The sequence below is a fragment of the Neomonachus schauinslandi genome, chromosome 10 (genome assembly GCF_002201575.2).
Source record: "Neomonachus schauinslandi chromosome 10, ASM220157v2, whole genome shotgun sequence".
Lineage (NCBI taxonomy): Eukaryota > Metazoa > Chordata > Mammalia > Carnivora > Phocidae > Neomonachus > Neomonachus schauinslandi.
The window spans coordinates 50,782,103-50,805,910 of record NC_058412.1 but is presented as its reverse complement, the minus strand read 5'-3'; the positions used below and the strand labels follow the sequence as shown (position 1 = coordinate 50,805,910).

The 23,808-nt window shown below is 56.5% G+C and overlaps 1 protein-coding gene across 14 annotated transcripts in view; it reads left to right on the top strand.

The window, feature by feature from the left end:
- DYSF (dysferlin) overlaps nucleotides 1–23,808 on the top strand; it is a 203,115-nt gene that overhangs the window by 88,857 nt on the left and 90,450 nt on the right. For all 14 annotated transcript variants that reach the window (XM_021699074.1, XM_021699070.1, XM_021699072.1 and 11 more), the window contains 8 exons: nucleotides 2,856–3,048; nucleotides 5,135–5,290; nucleotides 8,972–9,103; nucleotides 9,193–9,359; nucleotides 10,191–10,305; nucleotides 10,595–10,700; nucleotides 10,964–11,106; nucleotides 12,935–13,108. In XM_021699074.1, the coding sequence (XP_021554749.1) occupies nucleotides 2,856–3,048; nucleotides 5,135–5,290; nucleotides 8,972–9,103; nucleotides 9,193–9,359; nucleotides 10,191–10,305; nucleotides 10,595–10,700; nucleotides 10,964–11,106; nucleotides 12,935–13,108 (1,186 nt within the window). The remainder of the gene's footprint in view (nucleotides 1–2,855; nucleotides 3,049–5,134; nucleotides 5,291–8,971; nucleotides 9,104–9,192; nucleotides 9,360–10,190; nucleotides 10,306–10,594; nucleotides 10,701–10,963; nucleotides 11,107–12,934; nucleotides 13,109–23,808) is intronic.

Below are 23,808 nucleotides of genomic sequence, written 5' to 3'. Positions count from 1 at the left end.
CTTTGAGTCACTCTGCTGGGGATAGAAGGTGGCTGGGGTGGTCCCAGGTCAAGAGGAGTGGGGGGAGGGAAGCTTCCCATCTTCTTGGAATGCACAAATGGTTCTCCAGGGGGGAATACCAAACATCAGGACCGATTCCTTCAGGCACCACTTGAGGCCCCCAGTAGCCCTGGGGCAGCAGCGAGAGGGCTGCCTTCACCTCCAGCTCTGGGCTGTCAAGCAGGGCAGCCAGGCACTGGGGCCCCAAGCCAGTGGGTCACAGCTGACCACTAGCTGTTCACCATTCCTTCGGCCAGCCCCCGTCCCACCTCCCAAATCAGTGTCCTTCCTTCTTCTACAGCCTCTCTTTTCCTGGCTTCTCTCCCTCCTAGCCCCTCTCCCCCTGCCAGGGGGCCCCCTCTGCTCCTCCAGCCCAGCCTTCTCCTCTCATCCTTAGACCCACGCACCTATCTGCCCACTACACCTCTCTACCTGGATGTCTGCCAGCACGTCCCATTCCTTCTCTGGGGTCTTCCTAAAACTGGGCCATGCCGCCTTGGCTTCAGCCCTCAGTGGCTCCCACTGCCTTCAAGGAAAAGTCCCAGCTCTCATCCAGGTAGATGGGCCTCTTGGGCCCCACTCCCTTGCTGCCTCACAGACCCCAGCAGTCCTGCCCTCCGGCCCTTTGGAGCCTCTGTGCTGGCTTGTCCAGCTCTCGGGACCCCACGCGTGCTCCCTCCTGCCTCTGAGCCTTTGTCTTGTGCACATTCTGTTCCTCCGGCCAGAACACCATCTGGCTCTTCTTGGCCTGACTCGCTTCCTCCAGGAAGTACTGCTGACTCTGAAGCTGCTCAGTGGGGATCTAGCCTGTTTGCCTCTCTGTTCTGGGTGCTCCGGACCCAGCGCTGTCGGGACCCACAGAGCTGTTGTTCATGAGGAATGAAACGAGTGACCCCTGGACCAGTTCATCTTTCAGGCTAGACACTGTGCCTTCTGGGCGGCTGTTCCTGATAAAGACACCCGTGTCCCCGCAGGGGTCGGCAGCAACTTTGTGAGCCATCCAGCTCTGCTCTCAGCCTGCGCTGAGCTGCCCCGGGCCTGCCCACCTTTTCCAAGTCAGCCAGGGTTGGCAGGGCGACCGCCCTTGTTTGGGGTGGGGACACAATGTCATCTGACCTCCTCTTCCCAGTCTCCCTTTCGTTCAGTCCCCGCTGCTTTGGGCTTTCCTGGGGCGGGAAAGGGCCAAGACATCTTGTTGGTGGCAGTCACGGGTCCCGGCTGTTTCGGGGGAGTCTTGGCTGGGCTGGTGGCCTCCATGAAAATCTCCTTTTGGTGGTCTGTATGGCAGTCCCTCCCAGCTCCCGACCCAGGCTGGGAACATAAATCACCCTGGTTGGCTCAGCTCTGCAGATCCAACTCCAGATCTGCCTGCCCCCGCCCTCAGGCCCACTCAGGCCTCCTTCCCAGGCAGGCCCCAGCCCAGGACTCTGGCCCAGGCCCCCCTTTACCCACCCGGCATGCCCCTCTGCCACGAATCGAGTGGGCTGGGGATGGAGGCCGCCCCTCTCCTGGCCTGGGGCAGCCCCATCCGCGGCACCCTCGGGGCAGTAAATATTATATTACTACAGGGTGTGCAGTACGTGACCTGAGACAGGCCCCGGGGCTTAAGTTTCCCGAGATGGAGTTTGCATACTGCTCCCCCCACCCTAAAAATTCAATTAAAAAAAATAACAGGAAAAATGTAGTGCGCCGAGGGCCTGCCAGAGTGGTGTATCTGGCGGCGGCGGTGCCGCTCCGCTCCGGCGGTAATTGGTTCTGCATAGCTCGGGGAAATTGGCAGAAAAATAAATCAGCCGGGAGCCGGAGTCGAGACACTGCGGGGAGGGGAGTGTGAGGTGGGGGGGCTGCAAGTGGTGGGGGCAGAACTGGTGGAGCGGGTTTGACTGATGTCCTGTTTGGGAGTCAAGGGCTCAGTGGGGGTGGGGCGTGGGGCCTGGAGCAGCCCCCCCAACAGCAGGGATCATCTAGAGGGCTCCTGCGCGGTGAGGGAGAGCACAGACGTCCCCCCCCCCCAACTTCCCCACCTGACCTTGCATGTGTATTGACTGACCCCAGAGGCTTGGTATGGTGAGGAAGAGCCATATGAAGGAGGACATCTGGGGAGCCCGTGGGACTGGGGGGGGGAGTCAGAGTTCTGTGCCTCCGGAACGGGATGGAGTTTAAAACCAACCCCCACGTGGGGCCTACAGCTGGATTTCTGGGGCTATATGTGCCCCCTACCTCCTCTCCAAAGGCTTCCCAAACAGAGGGTTCCGGGAGGGGTGTCCCGGGGCTGCCCCAGGTCGACATATCTGTATTGCTGGCTGCTGGCCTCCCCACAGCATCTGCAGTGGCTTGTCAGGGGTCCATAAATTTCCTTCCTGAAGAACGTGTGCGCACAACAGAACGGATTCATTTCAGCCTAGGGCAACTTAGCACTCTGGCCTCTGCTCTAGGAGGATGCAGGGGGCACAGAGGGACCTGTTGGGCCTTCGGAGGGTTTGCGGTCATTTGGGCAGAGGGGACGCATGTGCAAAAGAACTCCTAAGTTCCAAACAGGCAGCTCCAGAATAGAGGGCTGAGGGACTTCCGAGCAGGAGGCACGTGCACCAGTGTAGTTAGGGAAGGCTTCCTGGAGGAGGTGAGGATGGAGCAGGTCACATGGAGATGGGTCAGGCTGGAGAAGGCACCTAGGGCACATGGGGCACCCGGCAGGCAGGCTGAGGGTGTAGGGTTTGTTGGAGGCGGGGGGTCTGTGCACAGGCGTGTGAACAGCGTGTGTGCTTGGACCTGGGTGTGTGAGTGCCGGGCTCATCCCATCTGTCCGTCCCTCGCAGCCAGCCCCTAGGCAATGTCCACGAGATACCCTCTGCCACCCACCTGGACCAGTACCTGTACAGGCTGCGTGGCCGTCACCTAAGCCAGATTACTGAGGCGGCGCTGGCCCTGAAGCTTGGGCACAGCGGGCTCCCGGCCGCCCTGGAGCAGGCTGAAGACTGGCTCCTCCGTCTCCGTGCCCTGGCCGAGGAGGTAGGAAACCCTGGAAGGTGTCTTCCGTCCTGCCTGCAGACATCGGAACTGGGAGGGGTGGGGAGACTGTCTGGGCCATGACCCGACTCTGGCTTCATTGCTGGGTGAGCTTGGACAGGTGACTCAATTTTTCTGAGCCTCAGTGTCCCCTATTTGCAGCAGGAGGAGACAGGATGCAACTGGACCCTGGGTATTATGGGGCCTAGCTGAGAGCCTGGTGTGCAGTGGGTGTTCAGTCAATGCCCCCAAATATGTTCGAGACATGTGCTCAATCAGTGTCCCCAAAGTATGTCAGAGACGGAGCTCGGACCAGCATCCCGAGGCACCTGGCTCCGAGTGCGGTGCTGGGGCCTGCTTCCCCAGGGACCTGACTCCTCCCTACCAACCAGGACCTGTCCGCCCCTGGCCTCAAACCTGCCTCTGCTGGGGCCCTGTATTTCTTGCTTTCCTGGCTGCCTCCTAGCCCCAGGCCTGAGGAGGCTGTATTTGCAGGAACTGTGAACTTTGTAGTATCTAATCAGAGAGAAGTGGCTGCTGTTTGTCCCCACCTGCATACCACCCCCCTCCTTGCCCCAGGTCAGATGTACCCCCACCCTCACCCCAGTTCCCAGGGCAAGCAAGCCGTCCACAGGTTTGTCCAGAACGAGGACAAGGTTCTGCTCATATGTCATGGGTAGACCAGCTGCTGCCCACTCCGACCAGAGGTGTGTGGTCCCCCTACGGAGGCGGTGGGGCCGGTGAGGAAGGATTTCCCCAGAAAGAGTGTGGAAAAGGGCAGGGCTTGAGAGGGGCTTCTGGAGGAGTGAGTCGTTGAAGAGGAGAGAGGGGTCTGGGAGGTGGGAGGCTGCTCAGAAGGGGAACACAGTCCAAAAAGTTGGTCCCTGAGAGTCAGCCTTGGACTCGTCCCTGAGCAGGGCTTTGGGCATGTGGCCAGCAACCTGGGGGAAACACTGTGTTGCCCAGCCACAGGCTGACCCCATGCAGTGGCTACAGACCATCCTCTTGGGCTGGTCAAGGGCTGCCTTCCATCATCTTGGCCCAGATGGCCCCTGGAACTCTCAGCACAGATTGTGCCACAGCTGGGAGGGGTCAAGGTCAAATGGGGGCTCCTGACTGCAAGGGACCCCAGAGAGAGTCTTTCTCAAATTTGAATGCGCATCAGAATCCCCTGAAGGACTTGTTAAAATAGGTTATAAGCCCTGCCTGACCCTGCGTGTCTCGGGGAGAGCCTGAGAATTTGCATTTCTAGCGTGTTCCCAGGAGCTGCTGCTCTGGGGACCACACTGGTATCATGCTTAGGAACCACTGTTTGGAGGCAGAAAAACCCGGTTGGCTCCTACCCTCTTTGAGCTTAAGTTTCCTCACTGGCAAATGGGGCTGCCTGTCCTTGCTGCAGGGAGTAAGTGAAACCGTGAAATGCTCTCAGCCGTGGCCCTGATTCGAGACCCAGTGCGCCACCTCACTGAGCACACTTTGCTCACCGACCTTGGAAGCAGGTGGGCTGTACCCAACGGTTCTCACTCAGAGTTACTGGCTCTGAGGGGCTCAGGCCTTGCGGTTTTGTTCTGGGCTGGTCACCATTTTCAGAGCCCAATGTCATGACGCCCGGAAAAGGACCAGACCCCACAAGTCCCTGCTATTGTGGGGGGGGAGTGTCCTTCGGGAAAGGGCACATCTGGGGATTCGCTGCTACTCTCAGGGGTGAGGAAGAAGGGTAGCATCTTAAGTGTGATGTCATCTCTCGGATCAAATCAAACCCTCCAATCTCTGCGCCCCCGGGAGCATCTCTCTGCCCAGTGGAGGGGATTTAAGAAGATAAGCTCTGGTCTCCAGGCCGGAGTGTCTCTTCCCAGAAAATGTGAACTCAGCTCAGTGAATTTTTGGCAGGCTCCTCATGTGAGCAGAGGCAGCCTCATGCCCCGTGCTTGGGGGCTCCTAGCCGTGGAAGACAGAGGTGCCCAGCCAGCTGTAGGGGGGTTCAAGGAGGCTCTTGGGGGTGGGTGGCGGGGGAGCTGGAAGTGGGAGGAGAGGTGGCTCATGGTGGGGCTCTGGGCCTTCCCCGCCCTGACTGCCACCCTCTCTCCAGCCCCAGAATAGCCTGCCCGACGTCATCATCTGGATGCTGCAGGGAGACAAGCGAGTGGCGTACCAGCGGCTGCCCGCACAGGAGGTCCTCTTCTCCCGCCGGGGCACCAGCTACTGTGGCAAGAATTGTGGGAAGCTGCAGACCATCTTTCTCAAAGTGGGTTCCTTTTTCTCAAGTCATGGTCATATTTTCTCCCAGGTAGTTCCCTCCCCCTTTCATGTCTCCTCCTGGTCTCCATCGCACTGAGAGTCTGTAGGCTCTCAGAAGGGGTGGCAGGCTTTGTGTAAAACCATTTCCCTTCTCTCTCCCCTGCCAAGTCCCTAGAGCCCACACACCTGGGCTAGAAAGTTGGCAGGTGAGAGCTGGAATCACGGGGTGCTGGAAATGAATGAGGCAGGGTCTGTGTCCCTGCTCCCTACCTCCTCCCGCTCCCCAGGCTGTCTGGGAGGGGCTGACTGCCAAGGCTGTTCTCGACCTCATAGCCAGGTCTCTGGTAGGGGGGGTTCAGCCCTCAGCCCCCACCCCAGCCTCTAAGAGCCCTGGTACAGACCTCCTTGCCCTGCCCGAGGGCTTTGACTCCATGTGGAGTCATGCTCAGGTTTAGGTTCTTCCCTGTGGGAGGGCTGGTGTTTGGGTACTGAGAGTGCCTGTGGCTCTGGCCCATCCGGGAGCTGGGGGCAAGTAATCCAGGGCCCCTCATGTTGTCCTGCCCACATCTCTTCTCCCCTTTCTCCTCCAACCCACCCTTGCTCCCCGTCCATCTTCTTTTTTTTTAAGATTTTATTTATTTATTTGAGAGAGAGAGAATGAGAGAGAGCACATGAGAGGGGGGAGGGTCAGAGGGAGAAGCAGACTCCCTGCCGAGCAGGGAGCCCGATGCGGGACTCGATCCAGGGACTCCAGGATCATGACCTGAGCCGAAGGCAGTTGCTTAACCAACTGAGCCACCCAGGCGCCCTCCCCGTCCATCTTCTTTCATGGTACTGGCCAGCCTCGGGCTGGGTGACAGGGATGTGAGCAGGTGCCTGAGCACCCCCTCTCCTCCTCTCTGGGTTAATGTGGGACATAGAGTCAAGGCTGTTTTGGTGGGGGTACTGTGGCCTGGTGGCCAGGACACGATTCAGGAAAATCCCTTCCTGGGCTGTGACCACCTGGGGCCCTAGGGGAGGGTCCCTGTTTGGAGGGCTGTCACTGAGGCTGTCCTGCTGGGGGAGGAGTGGCCCTGGGAGGCAGGCCGGCCCCTTGCCACTCACCGCTGACTCCAGATGGCTCTGTTGGCGTTATAAGCCGCTGGCCTTCAGCCCAGCTGGCCCATCTGCCCCAGCCCCTTGCTCTCAGCCTTCCCTTCCCGGCCCCTCCTTCCATCCACACCAGGGACCAGCGCCGGCCTCTCCTCTTCCAGGAAGTCGTTGTTGGCTAGCCCTAGCCTTGAACCTCTGAGTGCCTGCCGGTCGACCCATTCATATACTGGCCAGTCTTTCTTGTTGTACCCTGGGCTGGGTGGAGAGGGCAGGTTTCAGTAGTACAGTGTGTGTGGACAGGTGGCAGGGTTTGCTGGAAGCCTGTGTGGCTTTGGGTCGGTTGCCTAACTTCTCTGAACTGCTGGCTGTCTTCTCACCTGTAACATGAGCATCAGGCTGCCCACTTCACAGGTTTTGAGGGTTGAATTAGGTGACACAGGTCATGGGTCTTGCCGAAACGAGGTGATCAATGAATATCAGTTTCTCTCCCCTCTTGTTCCCTTTTTCTTCTGGGGTGCTCCCATGCTCCCCAGGGAGAGGAGGCTCCACCAGCACAACTAGAGGCAGAGGTGAGCAGATACCCGGACTCAGGGTCATTGGAGAGGCCAGCTTTGCTTAGAAGGAGGGTGGGGATGTGTCAGGCAGTGGGCTGCCCCCCCACCTGCCTACATGCCACCTGGGGCGTGTCCCCCGTGCTTTCCTCACCTCCTAGCATCCTGCCTTTCTATCTCCTCAGCCAGCTCCTCGCCAAGCAGGGCAGAAGGGAAAGGAAGTCAAGGAGCTACCACATCGCAGTGGGGTTCACCAGGGAAGGCTGTCTGGCCAGAGCACAGGTGGGGATGCACTTGAGTGGGATGAGCTTCAGGCTCTGACCCCTCGGCCCTGCATCCTTGGGGAAACACAGACTGAAAAATTTTCCCCGATTCCAAGCAAAAAAAAAAAAAAAAAAAAATATAGAATTGTTTCTCGAAGTCTTCCCCACTGAGTTTATGAGCCCCGCCAGTAGCTCCTGAGCAAGCTCTACAAAAATGTTGGCAGCAAGCAGAGACCAAGAAAACATTGGTGTTTCTTAACTTAAACCAAAGTTGGAAAAAATGAGCACCAGTAGAGAGGGAGAGGAGCCCCAAACTAGACATTTCTTTATTTGCTGTTGCTATTTTGGGTCCGGCAGGCTGGCCCTGTCTGGGGGAGGGCAGGGGAGAGACTGGGGGTGGAGGGGGAAGGAGGGGTCAGGCATTCCTGCCATCTCCCTGGGGCTGGTGGTTTGGAGGGAAAAGGCCACTCACCACCCCAGGGAGGGGACATCTGAAGTGAACAGTCATGGGAGGTTGGCCAGGGGATGACATGCAGGGTCAGGGCCTCCTCCAGGCTTCACCGAGGATGAACCAAAAGCAGAGAGGCTGGGTGAAGGGGGAGACTGTCATTGCCTTGGTAGGCCCCACACCCCTTCCTTTCCCCCTTACCTGGCCTGGGCTCTCCTTCCAGGGATCCGGGCCTCCCCAGCCTATTGGTGACCTCTTACTTCTGTCCCCCCATTACGCTTCTGAAGCCATCAGAGTCCCTTTCTCCTCTCATTCAGCGCCCTATTGCAGAGGAGGTACCCCTCTAGGCCCATGCTCACGAAACCTAGGGGCTTAACGTGCTACTTTCTCAAGGGGACAGTGTGTTGTTCTGAGAGTGAGGAGCTCCTGCTCCTCAGGCCACATCCGACCATTGATTTCAATCCAACGGTGAAGTAGTTGTGGAGGATAAATGTTTTATGTTGGGTTGTTGTGGTTATTGCATTTTGGCAGAGCTTCTGAAAGTTTCAAGGTAATAAGCAATTGAGGACCAGTGACTAGTGGTTAACATGCTGATAAGCACTTGAAAGGATAGCGATATCAGATGGCACACTAACATCTAGCCAAGACAAAAATAACAAAAACACCCAACCCCCCCAAAACAAACCAAACTGAAAATTGAGGAGGAGGCCTTAACCTCTTCCCCTTCCAGACCTGGATCATTGTATCTCCTTCAGAGATATGTTCTAGAACTGCACTGTCCAATATGGCCGCCGTAAGGGGCTATTTAAATTTAAATTAACTAAAATGAAATAAAACTAAAAATTTAGTTCCTTAGTCGCTCTAGCTGCATTTCAAGTGCTCAATCACCACATGGGGCTAGCGCTACCAGATTGGACCGTGCAGTGTTAAACTGTTTTGTAGCAGAAAATTCCACTGGGCAGGGTCATTCTAGAAGAGAACAGAAATGGAGATGTGGTGGGAGAGGGGAGAATGGGGGACCTGGTCTAGGCCTGGCTCGGCTTCACAGAGAGCACCTAGGTGGGGATGATGCAGTCTTCTTTGGAGAGAAGGAATCTTGGCAGGTGTGGAGAAGCCTTCTTAATTATACATTCCTGTTCTGTGAAATTCTGGTAAGTCCTCCAACAGGACAAATATCTTAGCCGACTGAGCCACCCAGGCGTCCCTCAACAGGACAAATATCTAAGGGTGTCAGGCTGCTGTGCCCAGGCCCTGGAGGACCCCCCAGCCCACCTCAGTGGGGACATCCTGATCTTAAAGGGGACTGTGGGTTTCTGTCTTTTTCTGGTACCCAGTATCCCATGGAGGGGGTACCCGGAGCCCGGATGCCAGTGCAGTTACGGGTGAAGCTCTGGTTTGGGCTTTCTGTGGATGAGAAGGAGTTCAACCAGTTTGCTGAGGGAAAGCTGTCCGTCTTTGCTGAAACCGTGAGTGCCTGCTAGCCTGCCCTTGCCTGCCCCCTGCCCCCCAAACTGCGCTGGGCCCTACTCACTTCTCTTTATTGCTTACTCTCCAGTATGAGAACCAGACCAAACTGGCCCTCGTTGGGAACTGGGGCACGACAGGCCTCACCTACCCCAAGTTTTCTGATGTCACGGGCAAGATCAAGCTCCCCAAGGATAGCTTCCGCCCCTCGGCCGGCTGGACCTGGGCTGGAGACTGGTTCGTGTGTCCAGAGAAGACGTGAGTCCTGGGCAGGGAGGCTGGGGGGCCCCCTCTGCCCCGGTCCTTTCTCTGGAAGACCACAGTCCTATTAATCGCTGTCCTTGCACCTCCTGCCCCTACGCTGGTCACAGGGGCTCCCACTTGAACTCTTCCAGGGCTAGGGGCTTGCTAGGTGGCACTGTTTCTGGAAGGGCTCTAACAATGGGAAAGTCCTTTACTATTAAACTAAAGTTGGCCTCCATTTGACTTTGCATCCTTTCGTTGCCACCTTCTCCCAGAGGCCACAGCCTGGTTCCTCCTTCCCGTGCCTGAGGCTTCTCCTCTCTCTCTGTACCTCTCAGAACAAGGCCGTCTGGCTGCAACACTGTCCCTACCCCTTTCTCCTCTCTCATTTCGTGTTTGGTTGATGTTCAACTGGGTTTCTTTCCTTTTCTTTGTTTAAATTGAGGTATAACATATATCAAGTACGTACGCAAATCTTAAGTGTACAAGCTTTGATCACATTTTACATTTCAACAACTGTCCACCTGTTGAGCTTCAGTGACACCCACTGGGCTTTTGGTGTCTTCGGCTTCCTTTCTCTTTTTGGTGTCTTTCTCTTTCTTTATCTTGGGTGCTGGTATATTCTTCTGTCTGGGAGTGTCTCTAGGTCCCCCTGGGTCTCCTTTCACTCTCCACCTGTGACTCTCTGCCCCTCCTTTCCCTCTCCTCTCCACCTTCTTGTTGTTGGTGGGGTGAGGCTGATGCAGGAAGCTTGGCTGAGGCCCCAGGGTGCTCTGCTGGAGGCGGTGGGTGTGGGAGGGATCTCTTCAGCAGAGGTTCTGACCCCCCCACCCCCTCCACCCCCAGGCTGCTCCATGACACTGACGCAGGCCACCTGAGTTTTGTGGAGGAGGTGTTTGAGAACCAGACCCGGCTTCCTGGAGGCCAGTGGATCTACATGAGTGACAACTACACGGATGTGGTAAGTGGGTGCTCCAGCGACAGGTGGGCTTTGCTTTCCTGGGGTCCTGGACCTTGGGGCTCAGGAGGGGCCTGTGGCTCAGAGAAGATGGGATGTTTTCTCCCCTGCTCCCATGTCCCCGTCTTCATGCTCTGGTTTCCAGAGGGACGTGTGAGGTCCAGGGCGGATAGGACACTGATCTAGGGTCCCACCTGGGGCTTCAAGGATGTAGGTTGTCAAGTTGCATCTTTTCTGCTTCCCTGATGACATCTGTCTCTTCTCAACACTTGCCTGTCCTGTGTTGCCCTAGAATGGGGAGAAGGTGCTTCCCAAGGATGACATTGAGTGCCCACTGGGCTGGAAGTGGGAAGATGAAGAGTGGTCCACGGACCTCAATCGGGCTGTTGATGAGCAAGGTGGGCAGCACATGGAGCCCGGTGAGACATACCCCAGCAAGCTCAAGAGGCATGCTGGTGGGACAGCTGAGTGCAGGCCTCGTGCCCTGGGGCACTGGCCTTCACTGGGCTTCTTCCTCTGGGGGACTTCCTGGATTGGCCCTCACAGCTACAAATTAAGTCAATTATCACTCATGAGCCTGTGACTGTGCCCGGGAGGGAGAGATAGCCTCTGGAGAGATGGGGGACGGCTGGGCAGTGACCGACAGGTGCCCTTCCCCCAGGCTGGGAGTACAGTATCACCATCCCCCCGGATCGGAAGCCAAAGCACTGGGTTCCTGCTGAGAAGATGTATTACACTCACCGGCGGCGGCGCTGGGTCCGCCTGCGTGGGAGGGACCTGAGCCAGATGGAGGCCCTGAAGAGGGTGAGTCCAGCAGATGGTGGGGGGGGGGGGGGGGGCGCTGGTTGGGGGAGGCCAGCTGGGCACAGGTGCACGCCTGTGTGCACAGACACATGCATGTGTGCTCAGGACATGTGTAAGGCATGTGGGCTCCCTCGAGATGCTCACAGATCACACCCAGTGCATGCCCAGCTGCTCACAGGTCACAGCACCCATGCAGATCATATCAGTACAAGCCTGGATGCTCACACCCAGATGCTCGTGACTGTGCAAGGAGACAGTACTTGGGATCTCATACAGACCCAGAAGGTGCCAAGACACATGGATGACCGAGTCTGTGGCCTGGGGTCCTGGAGGCAGAGTCCGAGACAGGGGTTTGGCTGCATGGAGCTTATTGAAGTAGGGTGCTCGGGGGTGCGGGGAGCCAGGATTCGGGCTCAGGCCAAGTCAGTTACGGCTTGAGCTGTGGCTTGGGGAGGGGCGCACCCTGAAGACCACAGAATCATCCTCACCTGGAGGCAAGGGGGCTGGGGTTTGTACCTTCTTGGTTGTGTCATTGGCTGCGGTTACTGGGAATGGGCTGAGGCCCGTCTCCTCCCCATGGAGCCTGCTCCCTTCAGCCTGGGCAAGTCCCTGATGGAGCTAGCAGGAGAGGATGTAGGCACCAGGCTGCTGAGGATGTATGCGCCATGTTGCCGGCTGGTGCCTCGGTGGCCTCGGTCAGCATTTACCAGAGGACGTGTCCGCAGTGCGAGCACACATGCCCACGGGCATGCCCAGATACCTACAGGACAGAGGCGTGGAGTGGGTACATATGAGTGAACACAATGCACGCACCTGCTCTTGGAGTCCCCCAGATGCCCATGTCCTGCACAGCCTCAGTGCCTGCCTCCCCAGTCCCTCTTGTGCCCTGTTCTTCCTTCCTAAGTAGGCATTTGAATTTTGGCCCAAGAGCCAGGCCTCCCCCAATCCAGGAGTAGCCTTTGGCATGACCCAAATTTCTTCCTTTCTCTTTGGGCACAGAGAATCTAGAGAGGGATGTCACTGGGTCCAGGGAGAAGCAAGGTTTTGGGGCAACAGACTGTTCGTGGTGCCATGAACCAGACAGACTCCACTCTCCTTGTAGGGGCACCCAGGGGATGGAGGCGAACCTTGTCAGGCGGGGGGCCTCGCCCGCTCCGTAACCCCCGACGTCCCTCCCGGAGACAGATGTGGCTGCCCTCCAGGACTGGCTCTTGTTGCTTAGTTCATGGCTGGAGCCTGAGGGGCACCTGAGGACAGCGTCCGGTCATCAGCTGGATAAGAAGGGGCTTCGAGGCCTCCCTCCAGGCCTGGGAAAGGGTCCTCTCGAGGAAATGCCAGGGGGGCCCTCCACAGCTGACCTAGGCCTAGCCTCAGGGAGAAATAGCCTGGGGTCGGGAAACAGAATCTTTATTGACCCACTTCTATTTTTATGAGCTGGGATGTGAAGAAGAAAAGGGAAATGACAAGAAAACCTTGGATTCATGAAATCCACCCATAATCCAAGTAAACAAACAGACCCAAAGCCCAGGGTTTTCATTGCTGCTTTAGCCTACCTGCCCTCTCCGGCTCCTCAGATCCCCACAGCCCAGGGAGCCTCTTCTCCCCCTGATTTTCTGACCTGGACTCCTGTCATTGCAGAAGCGGCTCAGGGCCCCCCTCCTCCAGGTGGCCTTCCCAGCTGTTCCCACCTGGAGGGTGCTGGTGTGGAGTGGGTGGGGAATCGTGGAGGGCAGGCCAGAGAGGGGAGAGGTGCCACAGGAGCCCAGCCCAGGGTCTCCCCGTGGGGCCGCCAAGCAGGGCCTGAGTCCGTCCTGTTGTCCCCATGCAGCACAGGCAGGCGGAGGCCGAGGGTGAGGGCTGGGAGTACGCCTCGCTCTTCGGCTGGAAATTCCACCTGGAGTACCGCAAGACGGATGCGTTCCGCCGTCGCCGCTGGCGCCGCCGCATGGAGCCACTGGAGAAGACTGGGCCTGCCGCCGTGTTTGCCCTCGAGGGGGCTCTGGTATGTCCCTGGGCCTGTGGTGGGTCAGTGAGGTGCGGCTTGCTTCCCCAGGGCTCTTGACGGCTGAAGCGGGAGCCCCCAGGATAGGACTTTGGAGGGAACATTGGCTGGTCACCTTGGCTTTAGTTCCTTTGGGGTCGCCTGTGGGGAAAGTAGATGGTAGTCTGGGTGTCCTCCTAATATAAAATAGCTCCTTCTTGGCACTGGGAGACCTGTTACTTCTTTGTGTGGTCAAGAGGGAAGCAGGCAGAGAGGGTCTCGGTCCGACTGAGGTCACAGGTCTGACCTCTGACTGGAGCCAAGGGACCTGGTTCTCCTCGGAGAGCCTGGCTGCCACAGGGTGGGTCTGAGAGGCTTTGGCCTAGCCCCTGGGAGTAGCCAGAGAGGTCTGACGACCCCTGAATGTCCTTGGTTGGACACGAGTCCTCCTTGGTTGGACCGAAGCCATCTCGTGGCATCCCTGAGATTTTGGGGGAGAGATGTACCTCAGAAACTGAACCTCAGGCTGGTGGTCCTGACTTAGAGTACACTTTCTGGAGCCAGTAAAATTGGGGTCAGCTCCAGGTTACCAGGGTCTGGCTGATGTGTTCCCCCAAAAGATGAGCAGGCCCTTCCTGGACAGTCTGAGTAGGGTCATTCTCCACTCTGTTTCGGTCTGGGGATTCCTGGAGGTGGGAGGAGATGCCCAGCATGAGGCCCTTCCTCTGAAATCCAGCCAGGACTGCCCAGCCCCTGGGGTTTTGGACTGTGACTCAGAGAGCAGGTTCCACCAGCTTTGAAAGCTGATGGGATCTGAGTGTGTCCATGTGCACCAGTTTTGTGTGTGTGTGTGTGGGTGTGTGCACGTATGTGAGGATTTGGTCAGAGGGAGGACCATGGGGCTTTGTCCTGAGCCAGGGAGTGCAGAGGACAGGCCCAGGATCTGACGGGATGGATACGGGGAGGGGAGTTGAGACTGGCGATGATCTGAGGGGTTCCATCCCTCTCAGGCCTTGATGGTGGGCCAGGTCCAGGGGTGGCAGTATGGGAGAGGAAACCCCCTGGGGGCCAGATAATGCCAGATGTCTGATGATGTCTTGGGGCCAAGTTGTGGGGTGGCTGGAAGGAGACGGCAGAGCTCTGGGCCGCTGGGCTCGTGCTCGGCTGGGCGGGAGGCAGTTGCTGTCCCAGCTGGAGCAGCCCCAGCTGGAGGTCTCATGGGGCAGTGCTGGTATGTGTTGACCCCCTTTGTCCTGTCAGAAAGGGCCTGGCCTGGGCACAGGGCAGGGCCTGGGGGTGGGCTTGTAGCTCCAGCTGAGGCGTGGGGGGATCAAGGCCTTGGCAGAGCTCAGAGTCAGGGTCTGAGAAGCCTGGGTAGGTACCCTAAGGAATAGAAACTCAGTGAAATGGGTTACAGAGAGAAAAGGAGTTTAAGGGCTCAGACGGACAGGAGAGCCCAAGGGGTGAAGCAGGCATTAGGTCTGGCAGGAAATGGGGGTTCGCCAAGTATCCCTGGGACTCTGTCTCTGACTCGCTCCTCTGTCTTGGCCTCGTTCTCACACTGGCTCACTCTGAGTGGTAACAAAGGTGGCGCCGACATCAACTTTACAGCCGGCAAAGCCCTGCTAGGTGAAAGAGCACAGCCCACCTGGCATCCTCTGTTTCCCTCACAGCTGGAGACCAGAGGGGAGAGTGCTGTTTTCTGTATAATGCCGTGACAGTCTTGGGTGTGACTGACTGGCTCTCGTGGCCATGTGCCCATGCCAGCCTGAGGGTGAGGAATGGAATGTTCTGATTGGCCATGCCGGGTCATGCCCCTTTTCTGTAGTTGACAGCACCATCAGGATGCAGAGAAGAGCGTCTGGAAAGGAAAAAAAAAATCCCTGCAAACAGTGCTTGGCAAAGAGCTACTGCTGATGGCCACAGGACTCTGTTCAATGAGCAATAGGGAGCGGGTGTGGGTTGTTGAGCAGAGGAGTGCTCTGGTCAGAGCTGGGCTTCAGGGCCGTTAGTCAAGTAGCCATGGAGGCTGGTTAGGGTGGAAGAGTGGAAACCATCAGGAGACCATCAGGAGTCTCAGTTAGTGATCTGGGATGAGGTGACCATCCGGGGTGGGAGCTGGGGGCTGGAGTAGAGGGAAGTACAGAGTTTGGGGAGGGTCAGATGGGCCCAGAGGCTCTGCTGGGTGCATGGTAGGGCTTCTCCCATCGCCGGGCCACAGGGTGGGTGGGGTGGGCCTGGGGCCACGATGAGTTCATGGTTGGCCCTGGCAAGTCTGACACACATGGTTAAGTGCTGTGTGAAGGAGGCGGATCTGGCAGTTGCTTGCCAGGCCGCCCAGGGCAGGGAGGCCAGGGCCGTGGGAGAGAGGACGTGAGGCCAGAGGTAGCCAGAGACACATGGGCAGCAGTGTGGATGGGTTCTGGGGCTGGCCAGGATCTGGGGGAAGAAGATGAGCAAGGCTGGGGCTCCACTGCCAAGCTTTCATGGCTCGGTGACTGGGAGAATGAAGGGGGGCACTTCCCAGAAACAGAAACCAATCCGTTTATTCTTTATGTGGGAGAAAATGTCGTGAGGGAGCATTGAAATCAAATGTCAAGTCAACAGACGTGGGGAGGTGGTTGATTGTGAAGCAGATGTGCCTTGCCTGTGATATGCAGCAGAAACCAACATAGGGAAGAAGAAGCCCTCTGAGTCCTGGGGGAGCTTGGCTGACACAGAGAACCAGGGGCAGACAGTGGTTGGAGAGGCTGGATCCCACAGACCTGGAGTTGGAGGACACAGTTTTGTAAAGTCCTTAGGTGTGGCCAGCATTTGGACAGGGCCACTGGCCCATTTGACAGTAACTGTCTGGACCACTCTGTACTTCAGTGACTCAAACCTCCATCAGCACCAACACACACACACACCCCCTCTCCTTCATGGTCACCTAGATGTGCTCCTGTCCCCAAATCTGCTGTCCTTCGTCCTGGGAGGTACTGATGGCACTGGGGCTAACGCCCAGCCTGCATCATGGGAGCAGATGGTAGGGTTCTCTGGGTGCCCAGACCCCGCTACTGTCTTGGGTGCTGGCCTTGTCCACTGGTCACTGGTGCCTGCTGATTCTCTTGGCCGGAGCATGGTGGGATAGGCGAGGCTTCAGAGTGGAGCAGGTTTGGTCTGAATTCTGCTTCCTCTCTTTCCTAGCTGCGGACAGGTCACTTACCCTTTTAGCAACTCTGTTACCTCGTCTGTGAAAGTCACTGCATCCTAGAGTCATTGTAAGGGGGACCCACGTGACACATGTAAGGAAGTGCTTCTCAGGCTGAGTGAACACAGGAGCGATGTGGGGGTCTTGTTAAAATGTGCACTCAGGATTCCGTGTCTGGGTGAACCCGAGAGTCTGCGTTTCTTTCTTTTTTTTTTTTTTTTTTTAAAGATTTTATTTATTTATTTGAGAGAGAGAGAATGAGAGAGAGAGAGCACATGAGAGGGGGGACGGTCAGAGGGAGAAGCAGACTCCCCGCCGAGCAGGGAGCCCAATGCGGGACTCGATCCAGGGACTCCAGGATCATGACCTGAGCCGAAGGCAGTCGCTTAACCAACTGAGCCACCCAGGCGCCCGAGTCTGCATTTCTAAGAGGACTCCAGTGATGTCAGTGCTGCTGGTCCAAGGACCACCTTTGAGGGGCGAGGATGTAAGGCACGTCGGGCATCAGGAAGATGAGGGAGGTGGTCACATTGCCCTGCTCCCCCCCACTTGGATGCCTTTCTGAGAGAGGCAGGGCGTATCCATGACTGGGTGAAGGTGTGTGGCCAGGGTCCTAGAGAGGGGAGCAGGGGATAATGACGTGTTCTCCTTGCTTCCTGGTGAGAGAACAGCGATCTTTGCTTCTAACGATCCCCTGATCTGATGGTGGAGGCCTGGCCTGTGGGGAACTGTTGTCTGATGAGGAAGAGAGGCATTCCCATGTGAGTACAAATGAACCCAGTAGGATCTGCATCTTTGAGGTGCTGGAGGGCAGAATAAGGATCTGCCATGAATGCTCTGGCCAAGAATGACGGTGTCTAATGAGGGAGGCTTCTTGGAGAAGGATGTTGGGAGGCAGACCTTGAAGAAGTCTAGGGAAGCACCGTGGGTGGTGACCAGGTGGTCTTCCTGGTAATCTGACATTTCTGGATGCCTGGGCCCGAGGGCCAGCCTGTGGTGCTCCCTTGCCTCCTTCCACCCCTCTCCTGGCCCTCTGGTCCACCAGCAGGCTGCGCCTTGCTTGCCAGTTGCCCTCCTGAAGACATCTTGCTGGAAGGCAGGCTCTGTCTGCTCATTAGCACGGGCAGTCTTTCCCTGAAACCTTCTGCTGGGGCCAAGCCTGGCTCCCTCTGTGGAGCGGGAGGCCCTGGCTCCGTCTGCTAATCGTCTGCTGTCTCCATCCCGAGCATTATTTTATTTTCGTATTATTCTTTTTCCAGCTAATATCCTGGCATTCCCAAGGACACCGGTTTCATAATCTTCCTGGCGTTCCCAGGGAGCTGGGAAGCAGAGCACAAAGCTGCTATTATAGCGCATTCCGTCCAGCCTCCCTCTCCTCGCCCCACACCCCTTGCTGCCGCCACTGCCGGCTCCCACCCGGGCACCCCTTCCCGACGCCACCGGCCTCTCTGGGAACTCTGGTGACGGCTGCTGGGGTGAGCTCACAGAATCCATCCTGTTGCCCTTGCCCTGGGCCTGCCCTCCATGCGCAAGGATTTTTCCAGAGCCCTGCCTCTGTGCTTGGCCCTGAGTGTTAGGAAGGGTTTTCTGAGATGCCTGAGCCTGGGCAGGAGGGAAGGAGACAGAGACTCGGCAACATGTGCTCAGAGCCTTGGAGCTTTTTAGAGCCGGAAGGAACTTTCATGTTCGAAAGGTGCTCTCCACCTGGCTTTGGATCCCCTTGAAATTGGATGCATAGTTGTGGGTGTGCGGGTGCGATCCGTGTATGCAAGTGTGTCTGATGTGTAAGCACATGGATGTTGTGTGCGCACACACAATATGTGTGCAACATGCCCGTGTGTGTGATATGTATGTGCACATGTGTATGAATGAGTACGATGTGTGTGCACGTGTGATAACGTGTGTATGTGCACTGTGGGCGTGTGTATCTGTGATGTGTAAATTCTGGCTTAAGGTCTGTGGTTTTCTCCAATTCTCAAGGGAATTTGGGAGCCCAAAGAGGAGAAGAATCACTGAAAGCCATTTTACCATGTGCCAAAGATCAGGCTGAAAGCTTTTGTGCATGGTCTCTTTTTATCCTCACAGTGACTGCAGAAGACTGCATTCTATTATTATACCCATTTTACAGTTGGGGAGACTGAGGTTCCATAACTGCACTGTCTAACACAGTAACCACTAGCTGCGTGAGAGTATTTCAACTTACATTTAAAGTTATTAGAATAAGACAGTTTAGTTCCTCAGTCACACCGGCCACATTTCAGGTGCTCGAGAGCCACACCAGGCTCATGGCTACCATATTGGACCGTGAAGCTATAGAACAGTTTCATCATTGCAGAAAGTTCTGTTGGACAGTGCTGTTCTAGAACAACTCTGAGCCCCTAATATTACTCCAGAAGAAACTGAGGCCTGAGAAGGGGTTTGCCCACTGGCACAGTATGAGTCAGTTTTAGAACCAAGACCAGACAATGGGCTCTTCTGTCCTCTGTCCCCAAGTTCATATTCCCCATATTCCCACTCCCATTAGGGCATAATGTCCTCCTAGAGAAGGCCCTCGAGTGGGGTCCTAGGGAGGGTGCTGGGCAGCTGGCTGGAACCCTCGTCTGTTGGCATTACTTTTCCCATGCAGCCATGTGGCTTGGCTTCCCTGGAACAGTAGGGCTGCTAGAGGGGAGCTGGCACCGCGACCCCCACCCTGAGAAGCCTCCGGTTGGTCGTCTGAAGTCTGAGTCCTGACCGGAAGTGGAGAGGATCTACGGAGACAGGCCTAAGATGCCAAGCCCCAGCCTAAGGGCAGAGATGGGCAGCTAGGAGTCGGAAGTGCTGGGAGGGGGGTCAGGGAAAGGCTGGTGACAGAGAGGAGTAATTTGGGATTTGAGCTGCCTGAAAAGGAGGTCAGATGTGGGTGAGGAGGGGAGGGGCCGTCTCTGCACCTGGATGAAGCCCTGCTGTACGCAGAGTACCCGGGCCTAGTTCCTAGAGTGGGCACTTGGACCAAGGGCAGCATCCGGGAGGTGAGAGGGGTTTGCCTCATTAAGTAAACCAAATCCCCGCTGGGTCTGCTTAGGTGGGGGAGGTGATTCCATGTTTCCCTGGATTCTGTTTCTTGAATATGCTAATTGAGCACCTGTTCTATACCTGGTTTTGTGCAAGCAGGAGCTAATTGGAGGCTGGCTGGCCTCTCAAGCAGGGGCCTCCCTGCCCCTCTTGCTGCCCCCCCATGGAAGGACCATTTGGGTAATTCCTTTAAATTGGTGGACCCCAGGATCTGCCTCACTCCAGACTTGGATGCTGAAGTCTGGAGGGTCCAACTGTGTGTCTGTGTACCTGGGACAAAATGCCAGCACATGGGGATGCACGGGTGCCGAGGAGTGTGTGTGTCACAGCTGGGCAGACGCGGTGGGGGCCCCGTGTGTGTTATTGTAAATGCACTGGGGTCTGCATCCACAATTGCTAGGGTGACCCTATAACTTATTGTCCCAGTCATGCTGGGAAACAGGCGTAAGCTGGGGCCGTCCCAGACAAAGTGGGATGTACGGTCGTCCTGATTACGGAGGCGCTCTGGCATGGGGTAGAACCTGCTTGAGCGTTCTCTGCAACCTCCACATTTGGACACACGGGAAGTCAAGAGGGGCACGTGTGCACTCACACACTCGCATACACACAGACGCCTGCGCCAGCCCACACGTGGCACCGCGGATTCTCCAGGTTTCCTGATTCCATTCCCAAGCTCCCCGGGGGGCTGGCCGGTAGTTTTGCAAGGATTTTTGCAGCTGCTTCCAAGCCCCGGCTCCAGCTGTAAATTACATGGGGTTGCACCGCTGCCTGCTATTCTACTTAAAGTTGCAATCAGCCCTGATTAGGAAGGGAGGTCTGTGTTCCCGAGTTCCCTCTTTTAAAGTGTTCTCCTCCTTCGGCCTGGCCTGCTAGCCTGTGTGGGCTTTCCCTGGAAGTTCAGGCTGGGCGGCCAGGGCAGTGACGTGGGCCCTGGGCTCCCCAAGGCCCTGACTTGGCGCTCAGCCCTGTCCTGCCCTGGAGCCCTGCTCAGGTGCTGAGTTCTGATGGGGAAGCTGAAGCTGGGAAGAGCCCGGAGGGGCTGTTGGGGGGTCCCCCGGCTCTGTCAGTTAATTTTGCTGTGCAACCCTAGGGAAGGCATTGACCTCTCTGGGCCCCAGTTTTTTCACTTTCAGGATAGGGCTGATAACAACACAGCAAAAATAATAACCTCCCCTTCCAGAGCAGGGGTCGGCAAGCCTTAGCCTACAAGCCTAATCTGTCCTTGGCCATTTTGCGTAGACAGGGCTTTATTGGCAAGTGCCTGGGCTCATTCGTGTCTGCATTCTGTGGCTACTGTCCTGCTACAGGGGCAGCTGCCCTGCAAAGGTGAATGGATTTACTCCCTGGCTCTCTCTGAACAGCGTTTACCAGCCGTTCTAGAGCATGTGCCTGGGCCAGGCATCACCTCTGCCCTGTTTGTGTATTATCTCCTTTCATGCCCCCCCGCAGTCCTAGGAGATAGGGTTTATCACTACTCCCAGTTCACAGATGAGCAAACGGAGGTACAGAGAAGGCAGGTTATAGTGATTCTAGGGGTGTTTCCTCACCCGAGCGTTAAGAAAAATTCTATGGATAACGGTGGGGTGGTTCAGAGTTTATAGCATACTACCCTACGTGGCTGTTGGTTATTTGGTTGTCCCAGCAAAGCCAATAGTGAGGAAGAGGTCCTGGCAGTTCACCCTAGGGCATGCTGGTCAGTGTTTAATAACTGGTTCTCCAGAAAATTAAAAAAAAAATCCAAAAAACAAACCCAGTCTGGTTTGTAGTACTTGCTGGTTTCCGTGGTGTAAATATCCCCGCTGTGGCCGATTTCGAGCTAGCAATGTGACATCGCTGAGTGGAGATGGGAGGAGACGAGCAATGGCAGGTGGTTATATAGTATTTCCAGCCCACAGATATATTAGATGTAAATAACCTCAGGAGCCGAACAATAGTCAAAAGTCGTAAAATAATTAAGAAGTGATGAGTTTGAGTATTTATCACCTTTTTGAAAAAAGATTTATTTATTTATTTTAGAGGGTGGGGGAGGGGTGGAGGGAGAGGGAGAGAGGGAATCCCAAGCAGGCGCCATGCCCAGCACAGAGCCCAAAGCGGGGCTTGATCCCATGACTCCGAGATCACAACCTGAGCCGAAATCATGAGTCAGATGCATAACTGATTGAGCCACCCAGGTGCCCTTATCACCTCTGTTTTTTTAAAAAATTTCCATAATTATAAGTTTATATGATTCAGTTGTTACAAATGGCCGTGTTTAACAGCCAGCTTGCAATATACCTGCAAGCTTAGTAATCTGCTCTTCTGAGCCATGTGGGCCAGCTCCAGCCCTTACTGCTCTGGGCGCCCTGGTCCTGTTTACATAAGAGATAGTAGCAGCAGAGTGGTACAGTGCATTCTTCCCAATAGCTCTGTCCCCTGTGCTCTCTGGGTCCATCAGGCACTGGAACTGAGCCCTTCCCGGGAAGCCAGGAGGGCGACTGGCCCCTGAGACCCACCTGCTTGACTCTGATGGGACGGAGGGTGTCCCAATAGCCCCCTGAGATACTGCCGAGGCTCTGTTGTTTCCTTCCTGACCATCATGGTCTGGCTGCGGAGGCTCTTTTCTCTGCCTGCTCAGCCCCGGGAACCCTCTGCTCAGCCTGTCTTCTTGCTGCATCCACCGCTGGTCTTGCCCCTTCATCCTCCGTCCTGCCTCTGGGTTATAGATCCTGAGCCAGATCTCTGGGCCCCGTATGGATGAGGTGTCGCATCACTGCCAAAGGGAGGAGGTGTGTGTGTGACAGACAACCAGTGGGACAGGGGGAATTTCAGACACGATAGCGGTCTGGTGCTTGGTCTTGGACCCAATTTAGGTGGGCCGTGGGGTCCCCTTCCCTTTGTAGGCTGCTTCTTTTCCCAGAACTTGCCCACCTTCTCCTGGTGTGGTGGCCACACCAAGGCCCCGGGGCAGGAGTCCTCAGCAGATAAGGTGGGTTTGGCCACTGGCTCTGGGGACCCCTGGGGGCAGCGCTGCACCATCTGGGAGGGAGAGAATTCCTTGCACTCCTAAGCTCAGGCTCTTCCCGGGAGCCATGGCCGCCAGCCGGGCAGCGGCGGGTTGGATGCTGCCCAGTCCCCTGGGCGACCGGCAGGATCCCTTACACAGCTAGCCCCAAGATGGAGTGTGTGGCCACAGACCACAGTCTGGGAGTCGCATCGGCATGAGCTATGGAGGCAGGAATGTGGCTGTGGGAAACCCAATGCCCTGGGCCTGGTGGGGCTGGGGAAGAGCGAGTGTGTGGAGTTGGGGAGGGGGAAAGGGGGGACAGAAAGCAAGGCATCAGCTGCCGCTGCAGCCTGGCTCTCTCTGCCCAGGGCTCCGAGCCAGAGCAGAAACAAGCCAGCCTTCCTCTCCTAGCTTGCCCTGCCCCAACTTTGCCCCTTTCGCTGAGTCTTCCCCTGAGCTCTAGGGGCGCAGGCATCCAGCACATTGCTGCTCCCCTTGTGCCAACACTCTTCTCTTTCCCCTCCTCCAGGAAGCTTTCCCGAGTGGGACCTTCCGAGGGTCCACCCCATTCTGTTCCACCCCAGAGATGGCCCCACGGGGGCGGGCGGCGGGGTGCTGAAACCATATCCCTTGCTCTTTCTGTAGTAACATCTTACTCTGAGCCCCCTGAGGGAAGGAGGGTGCTTGTTTGATGTGCATTTTCCTGACCCTTCCCCTGAGACTCGAGGCCTGAACGCTGCCCACGTGGCTGAGGGCAGGGAATGCTGATTCATTTTCTGTGACAAATCTTCATTGGATGACTACTAAGTGCCTGATGCTGGGCTAGGCGCAGGGGAGAGAGGAGCATGTGTGCCTTGCCCACACACATGGAGAGATGGATGCAGGAGAGAGCTAGGAGAGGCTGAGCAGGGGCTGCTACTGAAGGCATGGCTGCCACAGCAGTATCCAGGCCTCAGTGGTGAGTGAGGGAAGAGCTCAAGTTAGCTCACCTGGGAGGGCATTCAAGGTGGCGAGAACAGCCCGTGCAAAGGCCCTGAGGCAGAAAGAAGAGGATGGGTTCCAGATTTAAAGAAAAAAGAGATGAAAGGGGGAAGGTGTTGCTGTAGCATGAGAATGGAGAGTTGAAAGATTGAAACTGACACCACCAGCACCGCTTACTGAGTGCTGCTTACGTGCTATAGGAACCTGCCAAGGGCGGGGCGGGGGCGCCTCACTGCATTCAGTTTTCACCAGTGGGTTTCCACTGGGGGCAATTTCTACCCCCCACCCCGTCCCTCAGGGGACATTTGACAATGTCTAAAGATATTTTTGGTGGTCACAATTAAAGGGTCAGGAAGCTATGGGGATCTAATGGGTCAAGACCAGGGATGCTGCTAAATATCCAACAATGCACAAGACAGAGGGAAGGACTGACAGGAAGCAGGGACCTTCCAGAAGCTTCCAAACCAGATTTTCATGGGGCTTCATTGTTTGCTTTGAGAGAAGTTCCAGAGT